We start from the raw sequence: 12,295 nt of genomic DNA on the forward strand, positions 1-12,295 counted from the left end.
TTTCCTAGGAGGCTGCTTATAGGGCGCCGGGTTAGGCAAATGTTTCACCTGCTTGGCCAATTAGCTTCCTCTCCCAGAAAGACGAGTTCTACAGGTTTCCTTTTTCTCTTCCTCTGCCTCCTGGGTTGGGAGGAGAGGCTGTCACTTCGCTTCGACCCTCCCCTTCCCTCCCTCCCGGCTCGGCCCCTCTCGCCCGGACCAATCGCGCCGGCCCGAACGTGTCCAGGTTGGCGGCCCCCGGAGCGGGCGGCCCGGATGCACCGAGCGGCCCACGGCGCAGGGGAGGGCGCGGCGGGCTCGCGGGGCCTGCAACCCGGACGGTGGGAGCCGGGGAAGCGGGGAGGAGACGGCGTGAAGGTGCCCTCCAGACGTGGCCCTGATGACCGAACTACAGCAGGATGTGGACGACACAAAGTCTGCCAAAGTGCTCGGGAAGAGGGAGAGCAAAGTTGGCTCAGCCCAGTAAGTATCCCCCGCTGGACCCAGCCGGGGCGGGAGGACGCGCGCTGCCCAAACTTCTCCGCCAGGGGCGAGTTGGAAGCGGACACGGCTTTCTGGAGCTTTAAACGTGGACAGACTTGTGCTTGAACTCTTTCTGTGGCGCCCGATTCTATACTAGAGGAAAGGCATGGCAGAGTTTTTTGCCCCCGATTCTATACTAGAGGAAAGGCATGGCAGAGTTTTTTTGCCCCCGATTCTATAGTAGAGGAAAGGCATGGCAGAGTTTTCTGGAATGCACTGCAGCGTGCATTCCCGCGGGGCTGGGAATTATTTGAGCCGAAAGCACCGTTGGTGTTTTATAAATCCCGAGGGAGGTCTGGGGCGAACTTTCAGATTTCCAAGCCAAGTCGAGAAACAGCGCTTCACATTTATTCTAATTGTCTTACTTCTTAATGACGCGTGTGGAGATGCGGCTGTCCCGTAGATGGCATCTCATCAGTAGCTTCACAACGATGCGTATTTTGTCATTCTGATTGGGACGTGAGGGTGTTTTTCCCTCATCCCCGTCCCTGTTTACCCTCTAGAGACCGCAAAAATAGTGGAAAACATGAAACACCTTTTATTTCCCCCCCTCAAAGACTGCCTGCCTTTGTTGGATACTTAACGCAAACTTGTTACACACTTTTAAAAACTGTATAAAAAGGGAGGGTGCGGGGGTGAGGTCGGGAAGCACAATGAAAGTATAACAAAATAAAACACAACAAACATTGGACGGTGACTGCCCTCTTAAAGGACTGTGGTGGGTAATAGGATTTGCACATCGTTTGACCTGTAAACTCTTCTGGTTTAAGAAACTGAAAACTCAAATATTTGATCCCAAGGGTTGGCTTCGTGTAACGTTTATCGCGTGTAGTTAAAAAAAAAAATCCAGAAGTATGGTTGTTGTATGATTGTTATTCCCAAACTCTTCTTTTAAAAAGGAGAAGAATCTTTATTTGCTTATTTTCTACATCACTATAACATTAAGTAGGAGTAAATATCTAAATAAGCCCAGTTTTACTTATTATGGTACCAAGCTGTTGGGTATCTAAAATGCTTTATTGATACTAATATAAAAAGATGATACACTTTTTAATAGTAAAGATTCAATCCAAAAAAGAGAGAAGATTTTAAAAATCCAATCCCCATCATTCATTACTTACTGGTTTTTTAAAAACACACCCTGGTTCAACATAAAGATGTGCATTTGCAAAAGCATATCCCACCTATTTATTGAACTTTGAGCTGACCTTTTAGAAAAAAGAATAGCTTTTATTCACTGCTTTGATTTGTGGTTTCAAAAGCTTTGGTCACATTCTCTTCCAGTGTCTGCTTTCTTTGGCTTCTCTTACATTTTCCCCTCATCTTTGTCAGCTTAAGCTGATGTTCTTTCCTCTCTACTGATTGAAAAAAGATGATTGAGGGAAATTTTCCTATAGGTATAACTCTCACAACATATTCTTGTTTCCTCACCCCAAAATAAAATCCTTATTTTATACTAATAATTCAAACCCAAGAAAAAGATGAACTAGCAAATGATGTAGATTTCCTTTGTATTTAATCATTGTTTTATAAACTTTACTTCCCTGAATAAGAGGTGTCACCATTTCATATATGTCTGAGGTGGTAATTGGCACAGGGTAGACTGGAACTCTAAACTCCGAGTTCAGAACTCATCCAAAGGCAGTATTTATTTCCAGCTACACAAGGCAGAATGAGTCAAGTCTACCCCACAGATCTCAAGTTTTAAAGTTGTCACATTCCCAGTCCTTTAGGTACTCAGTCAAGGAGTTCATTCTGATTGATTGAAAATATCTATTATAGACTAAATATCTGCTATTTAGACTAATTTAGTTAAACTAAAACTCTTTAGATATTGAGAAAATAATTATGTAGAATATAAGCACAACAGCACTGAAACTCAAGGCCCCAAATGGCCAGCTCCTTCCTTTGGAACATTCCATTGCACAAATTCATTTCAGTTCTATAAATATTAGAATACTTACTGTTTCTTCAATAATAGTGGGGAATACAAGAATGAATGTGATTTGGTATCCATCTTTCTGTACCTCCAAGAGTAGCGTTGAGGGGAGGCACATGTGTGTATTACCGTCAAACACAAAAGAATCTATAAAAAGTTTGGCCTACGACTGAATCTTCTCCACAGTTTGGATGTTTATCCATTTGGCAGTCCTTGGTTTATTGGGATTTTGGTTTGCTTTTCCCAACAAAGTGGTAATTCCTAGATCCATTGAAGTCACTTCTGATTCAGTCTAAGATTTACCATTTTATTCTGAGCTCTTAACCTCTTGCTTTGGTAACAAAATAAATATCATTTAAAGACATAGGTAGTTATACTATCACAGTGATATTGGTGTGATAATTCCATATTTGAAATCATGGTGACATTTTTATGCTTGGAAACTCAGTCTAACTTCTCTAGTTTGAATTTCCTATTTTAGATTAATTATCACTAAACTCCAAGTTGTTGAAACCTGGTGTCCCAAGGGACATTTTCTTCAAGAGTGTTAGAATGGCTTGCTCCCTCCCCAGTCTCTGCATCTGTAACTTCACCCACATGAGCCTCATCACCTAAGACCTTAGCCTCTTAATTAATAATAGATGCCAATTATGGAGAATGCCTGCTATGTTACAGGCCATGTGCTCAAAACTTCACAGTCCTTTTCATACAAATTTAGATCGACACTATGATTATCGCCATTTTTAAATAGTAACATTGAGACTCTGAGAAGTAACTAGGCAGGCAGAGACACAGTTAATAAGAGAACAGCTCATATTCAAGTCCAGGACTCCTCTAAGTCTAGAGCCTGAACTTGAGTAGTATAGTACATTCCTATACTGCGGAAACTTTGATGGCCCTCTATGACCTACTCTAAGAAACATGCTCCTCTGCCAAGAATTTAAGATCCTTGATGATCTGGAGACACATAGACCATTTTCTAATACACATTTCCTAGTACTAGTCAGCTTGCACAGAAAGCTTGCACCGATTCTGCAGCCAACGATCACAGGAGCAACTCTGTAATTCAGAGGTGATAATGCAGAAGAATAAATAGTATTTAGTCGTAGTACTGAATCAAGCTTCCTCATCCTTCCCTTCTCCTCAGGTCTATTACTTTGCTCAAACAGTGTGCTCTCTTCTTTCTCAAGATACTTCTGTAAATCAGCTCAAGCTTTCCTTCATTTAAAGCCTCTCCTATCACTGGCCACAGTCTCCTCTTTCTTACCAGTGCTCACTTTGTATGTATGTGGTCAGCCCAGAGACGTGAGCTGCTATTGTTATTAATTTTTATTAATAGTTAATGTTTATGTAACATTTAGTATGTACAGAGTACTGCTTTGTTAACATATATTAGTTCAGACACTAGTCCAGTGTACCTTAGTTAACTGTCCTCAAATAAATTGCAAACTCCGGTCACATTTTTTTTGTATTGAATTTCTCAAAGAACTTGGCAAATAACCACTTTCAGTAACTATCTGTTGATGAGCTATGAAGGCTAAGACCCATCCCACCTACTTAAGGTATGTAATATGCTCATAGCTGACTTTCAGTTTGACTATCTCAGGGGAAATTATACTTTTAATCAAATTTCTGTCAGTAGCAGGAAAATTTTTAGATACCTTTGCTTGCCCGAGAGCTGTGGCTTATTTATTCATCTTTGTGCTAGAAGTGAGACTGCACATTTACTTACCACCAAAGTACATATTTGACTTAAAAAATAACACACACCCCTTTTTTTAAACCAAGAATTGGTAGTTTTTGCTGCATATTTCTTTTTGAGAGCCTAGTTTTTCTCTGCTTTATCTTTTTCATTCTTGATTTCTTTCATGTTCACGATACATAGATATTTCTAACATAGACTAACTTTTTTAGATATACTTTTATTTCTTAAAGTCTCTGATGGATCTAATTTAGTAATGGCCTAGTTACTTTTAGTGAATTTCAAAAAGTGTCTAAAACTAATACATAATTCTGGGCAGTTGATTCATATTTCAAATAATGAATTATATCACATATAACATATACTTGTAATACAATTTGTTTTTTTTAATACTAATTTTTTTAGTACACAGCTGTTGATTTATTTTTGCCCTGGGTCTTTGTTGATGCGTGCAGGCTTTCTCTAGTTATGGCGTGCAGGGGCTACTCCCTAGTTGCAATGTGCAGGCTTCTCATTGCAGTAGTGGTTTCTCTTGTTGCAGAGCGCAGACTCTAAAGCAGTGGGCTTAGCTGTTCCTTGGCATGCCCATATGAGCAGGGATCTAACCTGTGTGCCCTGCATTGACAGGGAATTCTTAAATACTGGACCACCAGGGAAGTCCCTGCAGTTTGAATTTTAAGCATTTAAGCTTTAATACCTTAGGACATAACAATTCTAGAAATGTATTCAGTTTCTTATATGTGGAGAAAAAGAAGGTAAATGCTCAGTCGTGTCCGACTCTTTGCGACCCCGTGGACTGTAGCCTTCCAGGCTCCTCCATCCATGGGATTCTCCAGGCAAGAATACTGGAGTGGGTTGCCATTTCCTTCTCCAGGGGATCTTCCCGACCCAGGGATCGAACCTGGATCTCCTGCATTGCAGGCAGACTCTTTAACCTCTGAGCTACCAGGGACATATGCAATATAAGCATTTTTACCTTAAAAGGAAGTTCTCTGGGATTATCAAGAAATGATATATTTTAATAATATAATTTAAAGATATACTTTAACTTTAAATAGTGAATTCAAGTTAAAATAAATTACCTGTGGTGAAGGCATTTGTCTTCCATTTACACTGTCCTTGTGGGTACTTGACAAACAGAATAAGGGTTGCAGTCGGGGCTTGATCTTGCATTGGAAGCAAGAGGAGTAAAGATGAATACTTATTGAGTATAGCTTGATTTCTTAGTGCTTTCTTAACTCCAGACTTTGAAAGTGCCTATTTAGTAAGAAAATCTCTATAATTATCTGTATATTATATATCTTCCCATAGGTGTGTATACTTTTTTTCTTTTTTAATTCTCAGTTTCAGGTAACTCTGACAGGTTATCCATGCTACTTTTTAATATAAACTTCTGGATAAGAGGAAAAAATTACAACATATTAGAAAATATTTAAATTATATTAAGGTACAGTGCTTAATTGAGGAGTTTGAAAAAATGGAGAAAAATAAACAGTGTTCTAGTTTGAACTATTTTGAAAAGAAATTTAATGACCCAAATCAACTCCATGGCTAAATGTCATTAGAAACTGCTAATTTGTCAAGGCAGTACAAAAAAAGATTAAGAATGCAGGCTCTAGAAAACGAGGATTTGAAATATGACTTTCTTGTCTTCTAGGAATGTGACCCTGGCGGTGTTACTTAGCACCTCCAAGCTTTGTTATATAAAGAATAATAAAGTCAGCTGTGGGAATTCCCTGGCAGTCCCGTGGTTGGAACTCCAAGCCTCCACTGCCCCAGAGCACAGGTTCAGTCCCTGGTCGGGAGACATCCAACAAACCCCATGGCACGGCAAAAAATAAATAAAGTCAGCTGTTTCATATAGGTTTACTTTGAGGTTTAACTGGGAAATGTCAGAAACTCATTTCACCTAGTTCCCGAAATGGTTGTGAGTAAGTGAAGTCGCTCAGTCATGTACCACTGTTTGCGACCCTGTGGACTGCAGCCCACCAGGCTCCTCCGTCCATGGGATTCTCCTGAAATGGTTAGTGTTCCAGAAACCATGTGGTCGTGCTTGCTGTTGAAGGTCTGGGACATGCTGTGGGGTAAAACTAATAGTCAAAATTCAAAAGGCCTAGCTCTAACAGTCGCAGGTACCAGTGTCCTGCTAAGTAAGCCTCTGTTCTAGCAACTGGACTTATCTGGCACTCATGATAGCCACTAAACATTTCCATGAATCCAACTTGGCAGCTTGGCTTTTACTTTATGCTAAAAGGATCCCACGCCCTAACTCTTCAGTGGCCTGCTCATTTCCATGTTGCTTACTGATCTGGTGTTCTCCCCTCTTCTATCAAGCCTTCCCAGGTGGCTCAGGGGTAAAAAAATCGGCCTGCCAATGAAGGATACACAAGAGATGAGGGTTTGATCCCTGGGTCAAGAAGATGCCCTGGAGAAGGAAATGGAAACCCACGCCAATATTCTTGCCATGGCATCACAGGATCGGACAAGACTGAGCACACACTCACGCACGCACCTATTGTCAGTGCATTTCTCTCTGACCCGTTGACTTACACATCCTGCGTCCTAGTTCTGAGCTTTTCTTTCATGGCTCCTCATCTTTTTTCCTTTGATAGGCAAGCAGTATTAATAGATTGATTAATATAGGACGCTTGTAAGAGATGCAGGTGGGGAAGCTTTGCCTCATGGCTCCTCATCTTTATTTTATTTTATTTTATTTTAATTTATTTTTTATTTTACTTTACAATTCTGTATTGGTTTTGCCATACATTGACATGAATCCACCACGGGTGTACATGCGTTCCCAAACATGAACCCCCCTCCCACCGCCCTCCCCACAACATCTCTCTGGGTCATCCCCGCATACCAGCCCCAAGCGTGCCATATCCTGCATCGGACATAGACTGGCAATTTGATTCTTACATACTATTATACATGTTTCAATGCCATTCTCCCAAATCATCTCACCCTCTTCCTCTCCCACTGAGTCCAAAAGTCTGTTATACACATCTGTGTCTTTTTTGCTGTCCTGCATACAGGGTCATCATTGCCATCTTTCTAAATTCCATATATATGTGTTAGTATGTATTGGTGTTTTTCTTTCTGGCTTACTTCACTCTGTATAATCGGCTCTAGTTTCATCCATCTCATCAGAACTGATTCAAATAAGCTGCTGAGTTGTTTCCATTTGCTAAACTTCAGTAGACTTGTCCTTCAGCATCTTCCTAATTCTTTAAGTGCCCAGCTTTAGGCATTTTACACATTTTCAAGTGCCATAAAGCACAGGTCCTCGAGAGAAACTCCTCCACTGCCACTTGAATAACTTAAAGTGAATTCTTACTCCTTAAAGAAAAGAGGGTATTTTTATCTATGCCTAAATTTGATTATTGGGGCTTCCTGGTGGCTCAGAGGTTAAAGCATCTGCCTGCAATGTGGGAGACCTAGGTTCGATCCCTGGGTCAGGAAGATCCTCTGGAGAAGGAAATGGCAACCCACTTCAGTATTCTTGCCTGGAGAATTCCATGGATGGAGGAGCCTGGCTGGCTATAGTCCACGGGGTCACAAAGAGTCGGACACGACTGAGCGACTTCACTTTCACTTTCACCCTTAGAAGAGAAGCAGAACCAACTTAAACTCCAGTCCCTAATTTATTAACAAAGTAATTAATATGCTCTCATTGGTCACTCCACACGTACCAGAGGTTCCCACATTCACGATGGGGCGTGATGACCGAAGATGCTGGTAATTTTTAACAGCTTTATTGAGGCGTATTTTACACATCATAAAATTTACCTGTTTCAAGTAGACAGTTCAGTGACTTTTAGTAACTTTACTGAGTGGTGCACCATCACTATACCAGGTTTTAGAACATTTCACACACTTCCCCTTTAAGATCTATTGGGCCCATTTATACTAATTCCCATTAGCATGACATAAATTGTAATTTTAAAAATAGTCAAAATTCATCCCCGGCCCCACTATTTTCTGTCTCTCTAAATTTCCTGTTTCTGAGCTTTTCATACAAATAGAGTCACATATAATATGTGATCTCTTGTATCTGTCTTCTTTCACTTACTATCATGTTTTTGAGGTTCATCCATAAAGTAGCATCTGTCGGTGGCCCATTCCTTTTCATTGCCAAATAGTATTCCACTATGTGGATAGACCATTTGTCTGTATGTCCACCTGTTCATGAACACAATGTGTAATGCTGTGTTGAATACTTGTGTGAAAGTCTTTTTGTGGATATATGTTTTCTTTTCTCTCAAGCATGTACCTAGAAATGTGATTACTGGATCATATTGTAACTCTATGTTTTAACTTTTTGAGGAACTGGCAAACTATTTTCCAAAGCAGCTACACCATTTTACATGCCCACTAGCAGTGTACGAGGGCCCGTGGTTAGATTTAACAGAAAGTGCTTTCACATAGCAGGGAAACAAGACTGTAAGCACCTTAAAGATATGTCAGTACCTTACATTTAATAACATAACACATATCTGTTGTGTTGTTAACTGAGCGACGTTAATACTTACGATTTTGAAAACTCCCCCAAACTACAATGTTAAAAAGATAACTCAGGCTGTCATACTTGGGACCTGTTTTTGTAATCTCTTAAAATTTTGCATGTAACATTTATTACTGGATTATTTTTAATAATGAAATTTACAAAGAAGACATTTTTGAACGAGACTATAATATTCCCCCATATGTGCTAACATATTCAAAAGCTAAAAAATTAAAACAGTATAGATAGGGATAAAATGAAAAGTGAAGGTATTCCTCCTCTCTTCTACCTGACAGTTGCTTGTCTCAAAGGTAACCACTTGCCAAGGGTTCAGGTTTTGTTCTTTTTTTATATATATAATGTATTTTATTTATTTATTTGGCTGTGCTGCTGGCTCTTAGTTGCGGCACTTGAGATCACCGATCGTTCTGGCAGGCAAGATCTTTTAGTTGCAACATGCAGGCTCTCTTTTTTAGTTGGAGCATCAGAATCTTTAGTTTCAGCATGGGGGATCCAATTCCTTGACCAGGGATCGAACCTGTTCCCCTTGCACTGGAAACATGGAGTCTTAGCCTCTGGACCACCAGAGAAGTCCCTTTGGATTTTGTTCTTATGCTATTGTCATTTAAAGCCAGAGTCAAGTTTTTATGTTGATTGTTCTTTTTCTTTAGAATATCCACCTCCCAGTATGACTCTGAGTGTGCTGTACTTGGCACAATGAAGCATCTCGTGAGGTTGTCAGGAGGATTAAGTGTGATCCTACAGTATCTGGACTGTACACTGTAAGAGCTCAGTAAACAGCAGCCATTATTCTCATGAACAACTTTTCCCAAACTTCTTTGCAGAATAATTAATTATCTAGGTGACCTGGGCTTCTCTGGTGGCTCAGAGGTAAAGAACCCGCCTGCCAATGCAGGAGACACAGGTTCCATCCCTGGGTTGGGAAGATCCCCTGGAGAAGGAAGTGGCACCCTACTGCAGTATCCTTGCCTGGGAAATCCCATGGACAGAGGAACCTGACAGGCTACAATCCATGAGGTCGAAAAGAGTCAGACACAGCTTAGCAGCTGAGCACGAGCAAGAGGACATACAGGGTTTAAATACTGATGAATAAATAAACCCATGAGAACAGAGGTTTGCCTTAGCCAGGTAGACTTGAAGTGTTAGATGGAAGAGTTGATGTCCTACTGACCCATCCTCAAGTTACCAGTTCATCTTCTAATCTTTTCTATGCCTCTGTCCTACCTGGATGAGCCTAGAAAGAGTTCTAGTCAAATAAAGCAGCAAGAAATCTGGACCACCTAGTGAACAACTAGATAGAAGTCACAGTAGTGACGAGACCTGAGCAGAGCAGAGACCAGAATGGAGAAATGGAAATGTGTAAGGAGGCAATGAGTAAGCAGATGGGGAGAATAGGAGAGTTTTAGAAAGATGAGAGGAAGATTGAGTCACACTGAAAGGATGAAAAAACAAATGGTACTTCACTGACCTATCTAATCTCCCCCTTCTCTCCTGGAAGATGCTCCTCCTTGTCTCTCCCTGTGCTATTCTGTGTCTTACCACTGAAATCCCAGGCACTGAGCTGGGTGGCTGACATGCCTCTCCTTCCCTAATGGAGATGCTAATCTCTGTACAAGTGTGGGTGTTTTCTTAAAGTCTGTATATGTCAGGTTTATTATTATATCCATGTTTATTCTAGATTTTTCAAATTGTGTCTTGCATCCTGTTCAATGAGTTAAAAAATGGGAAGAACTCAGAATACTCTAATTTTTGTGTCTTTTACTGTTAAGGATTATTATCTGAAAACAGTTATCTTATGATCCTACAGATTATTTTGAAACATCTAATGTGTAGAGCTATAAAAGCTGCATTGTGAGTTGAGTTGCCATATATCAACAGTGAAGGAAAACTATTCATCATGACAACTTTTATTATCACTGTACTGTTTCTGTAATTCATAGGAAAATCGTTCCTCATTTGATCTTAACAACTTAAATGTTTGTATAACATGTAAGGTGGTCCTCTGAGAGCCTATATAAACTGTTAAGAATGTTTTTTCCCTCCCTCTTTCCCTTCCACTCCTCTGAAGTTGAACTAGTTTTTCTTTTTTGTTTTTTGTTTTTTATTTATTTTACTTTACAATTCTGTATTGGTTTTGCCATATGAACTAGTTTTGACATGAAGCTGGTAGATAGCTTATATTTTTTCCTGATTTGATCAGAATCTTTTCTGAAATTTTTATATACAAAGAATCACAACACATTTTCTACATTCAGATTCTGAAATCACCAAATGTCATACTTTTCAACAGAACCTGAGATGAAAGAGTAAAATAGTATATGAGCTAGGAGAAAGGCAATATTTTAACAGTTGATAAGGACCAGAGAGATTTGCTCATGTTGTCAGCTGACGTTTATTAAGGAGTTCCGTGTATTGGGCACTGTGCTGAGAGTCATGGCAGTCACCAAGATGAAGACGGGGCCTTTGCCCATACAAAAAAGAGTAAAGGAAAGGAATATTTTTTTTGAGATTTCTTTCAAAGAAGAAACTAAGTAGTTCCAGAAAATGTATATCAAATATAGCAGCTGATATATTTAGATGAGATGAGATCATATCATTGTTATATGCTAGACCCTTTTCAAAGTACTTGTATATATATACATGTACAAAGGAAGGGACAGTTACCATCACATTTTTATGCATAACAGAGACACAGTGACTTGCCCAAGTTTATAATAGCTGTTGAAATGTTGGAGCCAGAATTCAAATATAGGCAGTCTAATCTGAGCCAGGCTCCTAAAGTCATTAATTCTACAGGCTCAGTAGCGTTGGGAAAAGCAAAAAATGCAGAAGGCGAAGTGGCTCCCATTAAATCTGTGCAGCCCAGTTTGGATTTCTTAACTTTTATAGGTCTGCTTTCTCAACTGTAAAACCAAGACTCATTTCCTTTCTTTCTGCAGTTCTAACACTGAAAGGATTTCTAACGGTCTTATAGAGGCCAGAGGAGAGAGAGCACCTGTAGCTGCCAGTTGGGAGCTAGTGCTCTGTGTACTGTCAGACACAGGTGCCTTTCTGGATTCTTTTATTTCCATCTGAGCTCAGACCTGACTATATAGACCTGAAACTTCATTGTTTCAGTTCCAGCTTCACATGGTGAATCGCATAGCAGTCATTCAGATTCCGATTTTTAAAAACCACGGTTAGGTTCTTCTTTGCAGAAGTACATAGTGTTTCTGTAACGTGACCGATTTTGTTTTTAAAACCATGTGAATTTTTTTTAAGTAATTGCCAAAGGGACCAAGAACTTTTGTAAAAATTCTGCAATTGCACAGAATCGTCTTGAAATTCTTGTGAAGTTACTTTCAGAGCCTGGAGCTCATTCTTTGAATAGTCATGAGGTTGGCAAATCCTCTTTGTTTGAGAATGAATTCAATTTTGGGAAACAGCCTGAAACCAAATTTGGTGAATAAGAATAGTTTAAACACCTTTAAACCAGTCTATGGATAAGATCATTTTTGATCCAAAAAGATGTGACTATAAAATAATAAGTCGGAATTTCTGATGAGACTTACAAACCAATTTGTACACCCAATTTAGGTTTATTACTTTGTCACCTCATTATGAAAAC

The 12,295-nt window shown here is 39.8% G+C and overlaps 1 protein-coding gene across 3 annotated transcripts in view; it reads left to right on the top strand.

The window, feature by feature from the left end:
* The first annotated feature begins 224 nt into the window (after window positions 1–224).
* Window positions 225–12,295, top strand: part of GRAMD2B (GRAM domain containing 2B) — a 76,653-nt gene continuing 64,582 nt past the window's right edge. Inside the window, exon 1 of one of the 3 annotated variants that reach the window (XM_040241738.1) lies at window positions 225–462. In XM_040241738.1, coding sequence (XP_040097672.1) covers window positions 380–462 — 83 coding nt within the window. In that variant the 5' untranslated portion in view covers window positions 225–379. The remainder of the gene's footprint in view (window positions 463–12,295) is intronic. The other 2 variants (XM_040241739.1, XM_040241740.1) reach the window with 2 other exon arrangements.

The sequence above is a fragment of the Oryx dammah genome, unplaced genomic scaffold (genome assembly GCF_014754425.2).
Source record: "Oryx dammah isolate SB20612 unplaced genomic scaffold, SCBI_Odam_1.1 HiC_scaffold_5, whole genome shotgun sequence".
Taxonomy (NCBI): domain Eukaryota; kingdom Metazoa; phylum Chordata; class Mammalia; order Artiodactyla; family Bovidae; genus Oryx; species Oryx dammah.